Source organism: Alexandromys fortis, unplaced genomic scaffold, assembly GCF_014885135.2.
Source record: "Alexandromys fortis isolate MF-2015 unplaced genomic scaffold, M_Fortis_MF-2015_v1.1 scaffold_296, whole genome shotgun sequence".
In the NCBI taxonomy this organism is placed as follows: domain Eukaryota; kingdom Metazoa; phylum Chordata; class Mammalia; order Rodentia; family Cricetidae; genus Alexandromys; species Alexandromys fortis.
Window position 1 is genome coordinate 800,260 of NW_026068172.1, and position 14,638 is coordinate 814,897.

At 51.9% G+C, this 14,638-nt stretch overlaps 1 protein-coding gene across 3 annotated transcripts; it reads right to left on the reverse strand.

Moving 5' to 3' along the window:
* Positions 1 to 387: 387 nt before the first annotated feature.
* Hsh2d (hematopoietic SH2 domain containing) lies at positions 388 to 10,187 on the reverse strand. 3 transcript variants are annotated; one of them, XM_050128456.1, is made up of 6 exons: positions 10,099 to 10,187; positions 6,273 to 6,426; positions 4,520 to 4,609; positions 3,611 to 3,867; positions 3,038 to 3,163; positions 388 to 1,543 (listed from the first exon to the last, which is right to left on the reverse strand). In XM_050128456.1, exons 2-6 carry the CDS (start codon positions 6,406 to 6,408, stop codon positions 1,079 to 1,081), a joined length of 1,074 nt encoding a protein of 357 aa, XP_049984413.1. In that variant the 5' UTR covers positions 6,409 to 6,426; positions 10,099 to 10,187; the 3' UTR covers positions 388 to 1,078. The 3 variants fall into 3 exon arrangements, with proteins under 3 accessions (XP_049984413.1, XP_049984414.1, XP_049984412.1); XM_050128457.1 differs by having other exon boundaries at positions 3,611 to 3,776; positions 10,099 to 10,181; XM_050128455.1 differs by lacking the exon at positions 10,099 to 10,187 and having other exon boundaries at positions 6,273 to 6,595.
* Positions 10,188 to 14,638: the final 4,451 nt, after the last annotated feature.

The following is a 14,638-nucleotide window of genomic DNA, read 5'->3' on the forward strand; positions in this document are numbered from 1 at the left end:
GACAGCCAGGGCTACCAGAGAGACCTTATTTCAAACAAAACAAAATAATAAAAATGAAAATAGGACAGGATTGATGGGGCACAACTCTAATGTTATCACCCAGGAGGCATAACAGGCGGATCTTTGTCAGTCCTGGCACAACCAGGAATACATGAGATCCTGTCTCAATTAACAATAATAGCAATGGTGAGAACTAAAAGCCCCAGGTCCTCCTTGTCTCTTTTCTGCATGCTCCTCCTGAGAAGGGACCGCTGTCTTCTCCACCTCCCAAAGGAAGACCAGAGAGGTCTACGTTCATCACAGTTCACACAGCCCTTCAGAGGCCACTGTCAGTCCCTGCCCTGTACAGGTGCCTTTGGGGGGGGGGGCATGCACGTGCACTGTGTTCTCATGCAAGTGGGCTGTTGCTCCTCAGAGGCTGTCCAAGGTGGCTTTAATTTTTTTTATAATATTATTAGGGTGGAAGAGACACACGTGTGCCACAGCGTGTGTGGAGGACGGAGGGCAGCTTGCGGGAGTCTGATGTCTCCTTCCACTGCGGGTCTGATCTCTCCTTCCACCGCGGGTCCCACAGCTCAAGCTCAGATCCTCAGGCTTAGCAGCCTTACCTGAGTCATCTCACCTGCTCAGATCCTAAGTAGGCTAACGTGGCTGAGTGTGGAATGTGGAGCCCACGGATACAGAGGGCTAACCCACGATCAGAGAGGTTGGGATACAGGCCTGGCATGTGTTTTGCCCATAAAGTCACTGTATGCTTACTACATATATGTGTCAAAACATGTGTGTGTGTCAACACATGTCTATGGAGGTCGGAGGACAACTTTCAGAGTTGGGTCTCACCTTCCATCACGTGAGTACTGGAGATCGATCTCAGGAAGTCAGGTTTGCCTGCAAGTGCCTTTACCCCCTTACTGCTGGGCCATCTCACTGGAGTCCCTAAAGCGGTGATTCTATTATTATTAGGACAATCAGGTCCTTCGGCCGGCAACTGCAGAATTCAGCCCCATAACCTCTTTCTTTAGCACAGTTCCCTGGTTGGGAGGACAGCGGTGGGGACTACCAAGACAGAGGGGATGTGTCAGTACCCAGGGGCGAAAGGCGGTGGTGGGAGGTATTCCTCAGGTAGCCAGTCCTGGGCTTCTGGCAAGTCTACAGGCTCTGATTTGGTTGCCTGAACTGACAGGGCCCTCACCAGCTTTTCCCGCCAGGCCTTGACCCCTGAGACCGCCTCCCTCCAGCTGGCAGGTCTGGAGGCTGTGGAGGTGGCTGCACCGGCACCGGCACCTGTGGAATGGTGGGCACTGTCCCAGCTGGATGCTCGAGTCATAGCTCTATGATGCTGTGCCACAGGCCTGGCGTCCTCCAGCAGGTTTGTGGTGGACAGGTGCGAAGTGATCCGCTGTTTCACCCTCCGGCTGGTCTCTGGCAGTGTCCTCAGGTTCTTCCACAGTTTCTGTTTCGCCTCCCCAAAAAGTGCTTTTGGGGAGCTGGGGGCTGATGCGAGCCTTCCATCCGTTGCAGTGGAAGGTTTCCTTTCCGGAGCCTGGAACAGGAAATGTGGAACAGAGAAAGGGAAGCCTGGGGCCCGGCTGATCAGAAAAGCTCCATGCAGCCATCCCCTCAACCTCGTCCCAGGCCGCTGGAGCTCCCAAGCCCGATACCTGCCCCGTCCTGCCTATCTCTGTGTGTGGCTTCACCATCGCTCCCAAGGTTTGGTAAATTTTCTTAAGAGTTACAGCTGGGCTGGAGGCGTGGCTCAGTGAATTTATCCAATTTGCTTCTGGGGATCGCTTCTATTGTCAGCATCTGCCCCACCCTTCTCCATTTCGGAGGGGATGTAGAAGATAGGATTATTAAGACCCCCGAGGTCCCTAGCCACAGTGGTCCATGTATTGCCTTTTGTCACTCTGTTCTGCAGACACTCTGAGCCCCAGGACTTTGCACATGTCTCCCCACTCTGGAAACACTCTCCCTGCATCTCTGTGTCTGGCTGCTCATCCTTCTCATAGTCCAGCTCCCGGAGACCTCCTCCAGGATGTCTTCTCTGACTTGCACAAACATGTCTGAACATCAGTTTGCTTCATCCCCGCCCCCATTGTTAGAACTTCCCCACCAGGCAGGAAGCCTGAAGTACAACAAGGCTTCAACCTAAAGGCCCCACTAGCTTCAAGGAGCTACAGTACATGTATCCATAATTTGCTGGGTTTTTGAGACAGGGTTTCTCCATATAACAGCCCTGGCTGTCTCGGAACTCACTTTGTAGACCAGGCTGGCCTTGAACTCAGAAATATGCCTGCCTTTGCTTCCCAGAGTGCTGGGATTAGAGGCGTGCCCCACCATCACCCAGTTCATGTATCCATAATGTATTCATTCATCTACACTGAAGATTCAATAGCCTAGCTCCTTTAGATGGTGAGGGCTGGTCGGTCCTGGGGGCGCACACCTTTAATCCTAACAATCAATCAGGAGGCAGAGGCAGGAGGAGTTTAGGCCAGCCAGGGCTACATAGAAAGACCTTGTCTTAGCAGAAACAAACAAAAAATATGCCAGGTCCTCTTGGAGGGGTGGAGACAGCAGTGCAGAATGAGCCACCTGGACTGCAAGGTTTGATGAGAGAAACAGACAGGAAACACACCTAGAATAAACAGAAACCTCTCAAGTTGGAAACTGTTCTCTGCACCGACTACACAGGGTGATACGTGTGTGGAAACTCTAGATCCTGGCAAGCGCAATGGCTCTGTGGAGGTACTGGAGGAGAACAGCACAAAAGCTTCTCAGGGTGGCCAGTGTGTCTGAATGCAGGCGGCAGCTGAGGGCCAGGACCTGGAGTTGCAGGGCTCTTGGGTGCTTCTGACTGGGCGAGGATGGGACCCCCACGAGCTGTGGAGTCTAATCCCCGAGTCTGGGAATCACCGGGAGATGTTTTTCTTTAATCACACAGCTACAGAGGAGGGCATTTTCTGGAAAGGGTCTGCTCTAGCATCTTTCTCTGCCAGTCCCCGACCCAGGTTGGAGGTGCCACCCAGGGCCTGCCTACCTCCTCTGGTGGGCAGGAAGCAGGCCTCTGGCCTTCCGTGAGGCCACCAGCTAGGCTTTCAGCGCCCTGAGCTAGGGCACTCGAGTACAGGAAGAGATTTTCGTAGTCGACGTTTGCTGGATCCTCCTGAAAGGCACGGAAGAGATATAGGGCTCAGACCCAGCAACAGGAAAGGCTGGGGTGGGGAGAACCCTCTGTGGGGGCCTCTTAAACCGACCTCAGAACCTAGGCCACGCCCACTGAGTCTCAGTGGAAGAGCCCTGCCCACAGTGTATAGGCCAAACATCATACTCAGATGAAAGAACCCAGCTCACATGGGTCTCAGATGATAGAAAGAGCTCCAATTACAGCAGACATTAGGACACGCCCATCAGCATTCAAAGAAAAGAGCTCCTCCCACAGTAGGTTTAGGCCACACTCATAATTCATAAACTGAAAGAGCCCAGTGCACATCCGGTAAGCCACGCCCACCAGCCTCAGAGGAAAGCCATTCCTGCAGAGGAACCCCTGTGAATTCCATGCAGGAGGCCTCTGGCACTCCCTGGCAGGCAGCTGGGGTCCCCTCACCCCTACCTGGCCACAGGCTTGGGTCAGCAGCTCCCCATATGGCCGAATAGGTTTCTGCTGGTGGAATGAGACCAGGGCGTCCAGAGAGGCATGGGTTGTATGGTCCCCAGCAAGGATGAAAGTCCCGTTGTCTGAGAGCTTTACCATGAAGTGACGGCAGCAGGTCTGAGCTCTGTGGAGACACTGCTGGGGTTGGGATGCAGACACTGTGCCCCGGTTTCGCCAGTTACCACACAGGACTTCCAAGGCCCACCTCAAGAGTTCTTGGTTGGATGAAATAAGGGATACAATATAATTGTGGTGCTTGTCCGTCATCCCTGCACTGGGAAGACCGAGGGCCAGGAGATGGAGGCTTGGAGGCCAGCCTGTCTCAACCAAATAGTAGTAGCAAATAATAGCAATCTTCTCATTTTAACACTATTTCATGTAGTCCAGGCTACACTGAAACTTACTATGTAGCCAAGGATGACCTTGAATTCCAGATTCTCCTGTTTCAGCTTCCCCGTGCTAGGCTAACAGATGTGCACCCCATACTACATAACAAGTTCGAGGCCAGCCTGGCTATGAAACCCTCTCCCAAATAGGGAGAAAGAGAGAGAGAGAGAGAGAGAGAGAGAGAGAGAGAGAGAGAGAGAGAGAGAGAGATTCCCTTGAATGCTTCAAGTTGCCCAAATCAGGCTTTGAGACCCAGGAGCTCATGGCACTGGCCTTCCTGACTCAGATTCATGTCACTCATTTGAAGGTGAAAGTTGGAAGGAGGCAGGGGCCACCCTCAGATTCCTGCCTATCCCACCCTCAGACACAGGTCTCAGGTCCTCCCCAGTGTTCCACGACTGCCGGATATAGCTGGCCTGCATACTGAGCAGAGCCCTCAGGCTTGAGGTGCCTTTGGCCTAACGTCCGCCATGGCCTTACTTGTAGGAAAGGGTGTAGCCCACGTGGCTGTGACTGACTCGGATAAGAAAGGTCCCTGGTGGTTGAGACTCCAGCAGGTTCTCAGCAGCTCTGGAGAGGCACACAGAAAGACTGGCTGATACGGAGACAGCAAGCATGGGGGATGGCTTAGCAACCTGGGGTTCCATTTGGCTCTGGTTATGCACGGGGCGCTCTTACAGTATTGCACTTGGCAGCCTAGCTCTCTGACCTGTCTGTCCTGTGCCTGCACCTGCACCCCCGCCCCTCTGAGCAATGCACATAGCAACCTTGGACTCCCGTGTGCATCACGCTACCTGTACTTAAGAATGGGATAAGTTTCCCACCCCTAAAAACAATCGCATTTAGTTTCTATTCAATGTATTTCCAGGATATGTAGGAGGAAGAATTGAAGGACTGATCCGAGATTGTCCAGATGGTTCCGACAAGCCTGCCGGCCCGAATTCAATCCCTGGGACTCACATGGAAGGAGAGAACTGATTTTCACAAGCTGCCCTCCAACCACCACACACATAGTAAGAAATAAAAGATAATAAAAATGTAAATATCTTATAACTAAAAAAGAACAGTTCTGACCCAGCCTCAACTGGTCTAGTGTGCATGTGTGTTCACGCAAACTGTATCCTTCCAGGTTTTTTTGGGAGAATCCTTGTTTCCCCTCTTACACCTGTGTGGGCAGGCATGTGCCCTGAGATCCAACCTGTGAGTCAGAAGGGAACCACCCACTGTCCCCTCCCTCAGCAATCTGACGCCTTCTCTTGGAGCGCACACATTTGGACCCCGCATTCGGGAGGCAGTCGCAGGTGGATCCCTGAGAGTTAGAGGCCAGTCTGTTTCCAGGGACAGCTAGGGCAGGCAAATGTGCTCTGACACATTCAGAAACCAGAGGACAGTCCTCAGAGTTGGTTTTCTCCTTTTGCCTTGTGGGTCCCAGGAACTGAAGCTGCATTGTCAGGTTTGGCTACACGCACCTTTAGCCCCGAGCCATCTGGCTGGCCCCTGTGTCAGTCTTAACAATGTAACCCTGCTAACCTGCACTATTGCTTTGCTCCCAATTCCACAATTTTGCTGCTTTTGCAAATTCCTGTGAGCCCCTAATATAAGAAGCCAACCTGGAAACACTGGACCCTGGCCCAGTAACACCAGGAAGGCCCTGGAGCTTGCAGGCCTGCACTTTCAGGTAGCTGAGGATGACCTTGAACTCGTGACCCCCCCCCCCCACTTTCTGAGTACTGGGTTGACGGTATGCCTGGTTTAAGCACATTGGCTTTGTGTACACCAGGCAAGCACTCTCCCGACTACTCAACTAAGCGACACACACTTTAGCAATCGAGCCATAGCCACAGCCTCTGAATAACCCAGTCTTTTTTGGTGGTTTGAAGTGCTGGGCTTTGGACCATGTCACTTGGAGGCTTCTGATGCTGACTCTGAAGTAGATCTCCTCCTAGCTTCCACTCCTGCCTGCCTGCAATCCTCTGAGGTCACACACAGTATCCACAGCAGAGGCTATGGTCTGCCTATGCACTGAGTCTAGAGTCCAGCTGGGCTATGCATCTGCGCATCTGTGTGGGATTCAGGCAGGGGTCTAACCTTACCTGCTCCTCAGCTTTCCGTGGCCCAGAGCGAGTGTGAGAATGATGTGAACAGGGGCCTTGCCCCAAAATGTCCACTGTGGTTAGGGGTGATGGACCAAGAAGCAGAATAAAGCAGGATGGGGTTATCACTATGTTCTTACTGTCGTGTGATGGTGCCGTGGAACCACTCTGGGATCCCGCCTTGGGCCAGCTGGTTCGCCTGGGTGTGCACAAACCAGTCCAGCCGAGGGGGCAGTGGCGGGAGCAGCTTCCAGGCTTCTGCCTCTGCCATGGCATCCAAAGAAGGGTCACCACCTGGAGGGAAGAGGGAGAGGTGGGTGCCTCTTGGCTCTAACATTGCACACACTGGTACCTGGTTTACTGGGAGCCGTCCTGGTGGCCAGAGCAAGGGCGGTTCCTGCGGACACAGACTGTTGTGTCACAGGCTGTTGCTAGGTCGCGAGTGAGTGTGAAGGAGGGTCAGGTGTCTTCCTCTACTGCCCCATACCATGGTTTTGTTTATTGATTGTGTGTGTGTTCATGGGCCACAGTATATATGTAGGGAAGTCCAGACGATTCCTGGGAGTCGGCTGTCTCCTTCCACCATGTGGTTCCCTGACTGAAATTCAGGTTTTCAGGCCTGGCAGCAAGCACTCTTTCACACTGAACCATCCCCAGCCAAACCAAGATTTTGTTGTTGTTCTTGTTGTGTTTTTAGACAGGGCTCTTTATATAGTCCTGACTGTCCTGGAACTCACTCTGTAGACCAGGTTGGCCTCAAACTCATGGGACTCCACCTGCCTTTGCCTCCCAAGTGCTGGGATTAAGGAATTTTTTTTTTGAGACAGGATTTCTCTATGTACAGCCCTGGCTGTCCTGGAACTCGCTCTGTAGACCAGGCTCTTCCCAAATGCACAGAGATCCTCTGCCTCTGCCTCCTGAGTGCTGGGATTAAAGGAATGCAGCACCACCGCCTGACCAAACTGACATATTTTTAAAGTTTTTTTTAATCTCTCTCTCTCTCTCTCTTCTCTGTGTGTGTGTGTGTGTGTGTGTGTGTATGTGTGTGTGCATGAGCAGGTGCCTTTGGTTCCTAGAAGGCAACAGATCTCCTGGAGCTGGAATTGTGGGTGGTTGTGAGCTGCTCCATGTGGGTGCTGAGCACTGAACTGGATTCTTTAAGAGCAGTGAGTGGCTGAGACATCTCTTCATACCTCACCTTAGATTCTGAGAAGGGTCTGTCACTAAAGCTGGGGCTGGTCACAGAATTCCAGGGTCCTCCAATCCCCATTCCCAGACCCCCACCCGTGCGGGACCTTTGTTCTGCTCTGTTGTCTCCATGCCTGCTGGAAGGCAAATCTGAACTCAGGCCTTTATGCTTTATGCTCACAACAGAAGCATTTTACGGACTAAGTGGGCTCTTGGTTTAGTGTGTGAGAAGGGGTAGCCTGAAACTCACCACGTAGCCAAGGATGGCCTTGAACTTCTAACCCTCCAGCGTTTACCTCCTTAGGTGACAGCTCTTCCTGTACACTGTTAATTCACACTCGTGTTGGCTGATTTACACTCAGGGTACCACCGGGCTTTGTAGGCTGGCGACATAAAGGACGTGGTAAATACGTGTAAAACAGTATTGAGTATTAAGTTGAAGGAAAACTAGCAAAAACCTCTTCCCCGGGCTTCTCTATCACTCGTCATTCAGGCCCTAGACCTGAGCTGTGCATCCCCAACTCCAGTCCCGGAAGATGGGTTGATCCCACGAGGAGAGGTCTGTTGACATAGGGTGGTGGTGCAGAAGAAAGTGATTAACTGAATTGATTAGTGAACACTTGATAACCAAGCTGCATACTGTTTCTGTCCCCATTTCCTGTCCTTCTCTCAGCAAGGTTCCACGGAGGTGAATCGTTTCTTCCAGGCTGGGGTCTCCCCAGGATGAGGCCTGGGGTCACAGGCATCAAAGCATGTGGAATTAGAGGCAGATAGATAATCTGGGTTCAAATTCTTCCTTGCATAGCTGCTGTGTAAAGTCACAAACTTAACTGCTTGGGGCCTTAGCATCTGTCGTTAAGTGATATTTTCAGAAGGGCTGGGACAGAATGCTATATAGTCGGTACAATATATAGATGGCTTACACACCTGTGTGTATGGAAAGGCGAGAGGCAGCCTTCCTCCTTCCTTCTTCCTCCCTCCCTCCCTCCTTCCTCTCCCCTCCCTTTCTTCCTCCCTCCTTCCTCCCTCCTTCCTCTCCCCTCCCTCTCTTCCTCCCTCCCTCTCTCCCTCTCTCCCTTCCTCCTTCCTTCCTTTTTTTGAGTTATGTAGCCCAGGCTGACCTTAGTGTAGTTGAGGATAATCCTGAACTCCCGGTCCTCTCACCTACCCCTTCCAAGTCCCGGGGCGACAGCCTGCTCGACCAAGCCCAGTTTACACTTTGCCAGGACTCCAGGTATTGCTATGTGTCCATAATCCCCACACTTGGGAGGCTGAGGCAGGACTGCTATGAGCTCAGAGCTACCCAGGACTACCCTGGATTAAAAACAGAAGGCCAGATGTGGTGGCATGCACACATCCATCATCTCAGTACTTACTAGGTGGAGACAGGAGGATTAGGAACTTCTAGGCCACTCTTGAAAGTAATAATAGTGGAGCTGAAATTCTCCTATTACCTGGCTTTTATTTATTTTATTGCTTATTTGTTTTTAAAATGTTTTTATTTATGTGTATGTATGTGCTTCTCTGTGTATAGATATAAATGTTTATTAGCCACGTGTGTGCAAGTACCACTGGAGGCAGAATATGGCACTAGGTCCCTGGAGATGGAGTTTCAGGTGGTCGTGAGCCTCCCCATGTAGGTGCTGGGAACTGAACTCGGATCTTCTGCAGGAGCAGTGTGCACTCTTAACTGTTGACCCTTCTCTCCACTGTTATTCTGATATTTAAAAAATTTTAGTGTGTATGTGGGAGTGTCCATGTGCGGACACACTCATGTGCAGATAGATGTGTGCAGGCCTGCAGCTGACATCAGGTGTCCTCTTCAGTCTCTCTCCCTCTTATGTATCTAAGCAGAGTCTCTGAATGAGCCGGCAGCTTCGGGGAGTCTGACTAGCCAGCTGCCCTAGGGATCTCCTGCCTCTACCTCCCACATGCCGGGATGACAGGCGGCTCTCGCCTGCTAGGCCAGACTTTACGTGGGTGCTAGGGATCTGAACTCAGATCCTCGTGACCCTCTGCCAAATGCTTTATCGACTGAGCCATCTTGTCAGCCCTTCCCTTTTTTCTTCCATTATTCGCCCTGCTTCACAGGCCCGGACACCTGCCATGTGCTCCAGTTTTCACACTGTTCATGTAGATTGGAGTCCTGGCCCCAGGGGTGCAGCAAGCAACCCATCCAGGCTGTGTAAGTACACGCTGACAAAAATCACCCATCTCCCAGAATGTATCCTGTCATGCATGGACTCTACTTCTTTCTTAGTATAAAATATAGCTGAACCCAGTCACAAGCTGGGACAGAATTCTCTCTTTATTTCAGAACACTTCTACACATCTTTAAGACCCAATGTGAACGTCTCCTCCTCCAGCCAGCCTTCCTTCTCCCTCCCCTCCCCCGGAGCTTCCCCTTTGTTCCTTCCTCTGCTGGCTCAGGCTGGACCCCACGGAGCTGGAGGACTTTCTCTGCCTCATCCTCGTTACTTTCTTAGGACACAGGGCCAGTGGGTCGTTGGTTTCTCTGAAACAGGTCTCACTACATAGCTGAAGCTAGCCTCAAACTCATGATCTAGCCTGCCTCGGCCATCAGCATGCTGGAATGGCAGGTGTGGATAACCATGACAGAGCTTGCAACGGTTCCCTCCTCTGGTAAGCCCTTCCCGCATCTCCCAGCCCCACCTCACCCAGTGCTGGAGCCCCAGAGGTTCTGCAGCTGGGGAATGTTGGGATGCAGGGATGCCAGGATTCTGGATGCTGGGTTCAGTATGCAGGATACTTACTGACCTTGGAGAGCCTGGGCTGTGTTCCGCAGGACTCTTGAGCAGCCGCTAGAGCCCAAGTTTCGCTTCAGGGTCTGCACGTCAGAGGGGCAGGGCGGCAGCCCCAGGCAGTTCCTGTTTCCTCCAGCAGGTGAACCAGGGCGGGACCAAGCTCAGGGCTTGTGTCTGTGTGTCTGTAGCTGAAGATGATACTGGCTCCTGCCACGCCTTTGCTCAGCTACCAGCTCCTTGGAACCCCCAAGACAGTTGCAGCCCCTTTTGAAACAGTCTCACGTACCGCAGGTTAGCCTGGAACTTTCTATGTAGCTGAGAATGACCTTGAACTAATGATCCTCCTGCCTCCACTCCTCACTGCTGACAGTGGAATCCAGAACTTAGTTTGCTAGGCAAGCACTCTGCTAACGGAGCTGCGTTTCCCGCCCTTATTGCAGTCCCAAAGATCAGGAAAGGGGCCAGTAGGGACTGCTTGGTGGGTATGGGGTGCAGGAACAGTGTGTAGACAGGGATCAGCATGTGCCAGAGCCCTGAGGCTGGACAGAGACATTGAAGGACAGACTCTCACTCTCACACAGCTCTATCCTGGCTTCCTTTGCAAACACACCTGAAATGACTTTCTCCGATCACGGCCTTCTAGGCCAATGTGAAGCCTGATGGCTCAGGTTTATAGTCCCAGCATTCAGAAACCCGAGGCAGGAGGATTTGGGGTTCCAGGCTAGCCTGGGCTACAAAGGGAGACTGAAACTCAAAATCCAAACAAAACCAAAGTACAAAAACAAAACCAGAGTATCCATCTATTTTATTTTGTTTGATTTTCTAAGACTGGGTCTCCTGGAGCCCTACCTGGCCTGGAACCCACTATATAGCTGAGGCTGGTGCAAAGCCCTGCTCTTCTTGCCTACACCTCTGGAGGCTGGCATCACAGGTATTACCATATTTTCTGTGGTAGTGGAGTGGGACCCTGGGCTCCATTCACAATAGGCAAGTACCCTGCCAACCGAGCACAGGTCCAGTCTATGCCTGAGTCCTCTTCTGACTTTAAAATGAACCGAAACATTGTGTGTGTGTGTGTGTGTGTGTGTGTGTGTGTGTGTGTGTGATCCTGTGCATACCCCGGGTCCTGTGCCTAACAGGCAAAGCTGACAGGGCTGTGAGCTCCTGCCCCACCCTCTCTCGACTCTACACCAAGGGGCAAAGCTGCTTTCTCCTCTCTAGGGAGATACTTTCTAAGATGGAGCTGGGAGCCTGCAGTGTAGGCTTGGGAGTCTTTGAGTTGACAAAGGCCCAACAGAGAAGGAAACTAGTGCTGGTCCCATGATGGAGCCACTCAAGCAATGGGCCCAGGGGCTCAGCTGAGTCAGCTCATTGGGGTGTTACTGTAGCTTAATTCGGTGCCTTTTGGCTTGGCTTCGGGTGAGATGGGCTCCGATTTCACTGGCTGGACCAACCTCTCTGATCCTCCTCATGCCTGCTTGCTCTGGGGTGGTCCCCAGCCTCCATGGTGAAGAACAGAGGGTTCAGAAGGCACTAGACCAGCGTAGTGTCACCTGGACAATCAGGACTTTGGGGTTCTTGTGTCCATGGGGCTCAGTCTCAGAGCTTGGCTCTTGGACTGCGGTCTTCCACAAGATAACATCTGCCTGTCAGCAGTCAAAGCAGACTTCCCCCACCCGCCCTGTCTGTGGGAACACACTTCCCAAAGGAAGGAGAGGGCAGTGACGGCCACTAAGGCAGTGTGAAGAGGGGTGTCTGGTGGAAGGTAACGGGGGACCCTGAGGTCCCTCTCCCTCGGTGTCAGCTTCTTTTGTGACCTCATAGGTGAGCTGGAGTGGACAATCCTCTGGGTAGGTAGTTGTTGCCAAACTCCATCAGCTTAGCCCACAGACTCAGAGGACAGGGGGCAGGTAGGGAAGGGGCAGGGTGGCCATTTTATACTTCTCTCTGCCTGGGGCATCTGCTTCTACTCTTGCTTTTGTTCATTCATTTGTGCATTTCACAAACACTGGCTGGGCTCGAGTTCTGTGCAAGTACCATACTGGATGTTAAGGTTGAAATGGAAGAAATGATGGCGTATCTGTCACTTTGAGAGGCTGAGGCAGGAGGAAGGCTAGATCTGGGCCAGTCTGGACTGTAGCCTATTTCAGAAAAGGGGGTGGGGTGTGCAAGGGTAAGATGGCTCAGGGGGTAGAATCCAAGGGTAAGATGGCTCAGGGGGTAGAATCCAAGGGTAAGATGGCTCAGGGGGTAGATGGCAAGGGTAAGATGGCTCAGGGGGTAGATGCTCTTGTTGCCAAGCATGACGACCAGAATTTGATCCCCAGGAATCATGGAGTGACTCCTCCTACGAGCTGTCCTCTGAACACACAAACGCACAGAAAAAAAAATACATTTTTAAGTTTGGGGAAAAAAAAGGTTCTACTACCACATTGGGCTTGAACTGTGAGCCTAGGAACCTTGGAAGGCACACGTAAAACATGGCACCACACACTGCAATGAGAAAGGTCCTGCCCAGGCTATAAAGTATATAAATTAATAACTGGCTGCTGCTGGGTATGATGGCCATGGCTTGAATGGCAGCCCTTGGAAAGCACAGATAGGTAGATCTCAGTTAGACAAGGCCAGCTAGGACCACATGAGACCCTATCTCAACAAGACACCAGAAGCTGTGTGTCATTACAACTGGCATACAGCCAGAGAAGGCAAATCCACAGAGAGATGACACACTGCCAGGGGCAACTCACCAAGGGGGACAACAGGAAGTAGCGCCTGCTCACGGGGACTGTGTGATAAAGCATACTCTAAACTTGACTTTGGGGAAGATACTTTAGTCTGTAATTGTGTTAAAAACCTGCCCAAGAGCTGGAGAGACAGTCCTTGCTTGAGTACCAGGATTTGGTAACTCTGGCTCCAAGGGATTCAATCGATGCATATTCTGGCTTCCATGGGCACCAAGCATGAATGTGGTGCACAGACATACATATAGGAAAACACTCAAAACAGAAAAAGAAAAAAGCCTTCCCTAGCCCTGTAAATAGCCCGCCCTGGCCTCGCATCCCTTTCCTTCCCCGCTGAAGGTCTCTAGTGCTGAGGAAGACCTGCTTGGCTCCCATGCTCTGTTCCTTAATCCCCCTTTAGCTTGGCTCTTTCTGTTGTCATTACCTTCCTGTTACACTGAAAAACATCTCTCTGCTACTATTTCCTGCAGTCTGGGTACCAAACCTCGGACTTGAACCCTGTTCTGTGAATGCTGGTATGGAACCCAGACTGCACATGTGCTCGGCAGGACCAGATGTGTGGAGTCCCTTCTGAGGGCCAAATAACACTACAGGAATGTCAACAGGATGCTTTTCTCTTTGTTTATGGGTGTTTGGCCAGCCACGTGTCTGTGCACCGTGTGTATGCCTAGTGTTAGAGTCCTCTGGAACTGGAGTTAGGGATGGTGGTGAGCCACCAGGTGTGTGGTGGAAATAGAACCAGGGTCCCCTGCAAGCACAAGTGATCTTAATCCCTGGCGAATCCCTTCAGCCCTGTAGGAAGGATTTTAGTGTGCCTTTGTAGCCACTGCTCAGATGACCCTGCAGCCTCCACCCCACCCCTGTCCCAGCTCTCCCTACAGTCCTGTGAGGTGGGAGCTGGGATTCCTCCAAGGCACACACATGGTAAGGGAGTGAGGGGCCAGCAGCTTCCCCTTACCCACAATTAAGGGCTCAGAACAAAGCCAGAAAGGTTTGGTGAAGATTGCCTGTCATCCCAGCACCCAGAGGCTACGACAGGAGGCCTGCTTTGAACCGCAGAGCAGCCTGGGCTTCATACTGATCCTTGCCCCCAAACCACAAACCCTTATCTGGGTGGCTCAGTGTGGTGCTAGCCATCTGCACACGTGCTCGCCGGGAGTCCTGCTGTCGCCGCATGGGGTCTCCATGATTGCCCCAATCCTGGGTGCAGAGTCTGACCTTCCTTCGCGAGTTAGCAGTCTGTTCGTGTGGGATGAAGCACGTGAAATGCAACTGCTTTGGCAGAAGATTCTGGAAGCTTCTGCCCAGTTCCCCCTGTGCTCCCTTGCTCATTCTATTAACTCCCCCACCCCTGACAGTTTTTCTGTGTAGCCCTGGCTGACTTGGAACTAGATCTGTAGACTAGGTTTGTCTCAACTCAGAGATCCACTTGCTCTGCCTCCTGAGAGCTGGGATCAAAGGCGTGCACTGCCACACTGGCTTCATTTGCTGTTTTTCTACACAGTGAATCATCTTAGCTGAGTGTGTGCTACGGTTCGACTGGAGCTTGTGATGAGAAAGGCTGTGTGCCAGAAGTTGGGCTTTCTATGAACTAAAGAGATGGTGGACTTCTTGTGCATTTTTTTTTTTTGAAGGTATCAGATCCCCTGGAAATGGGGTCACAGACAGTTGTGAGCTGCCATGTGGTTGCTGGGAATCGAACCCAGGTCCTCTGGAAGGACAGCCAGTGCTCTTAACTGCTGAGTCATCTCTCCAGCACTGCAGGCAGATCTCCATGAATTCGAGACTAGTATGATTTACAAAGTGACAGCC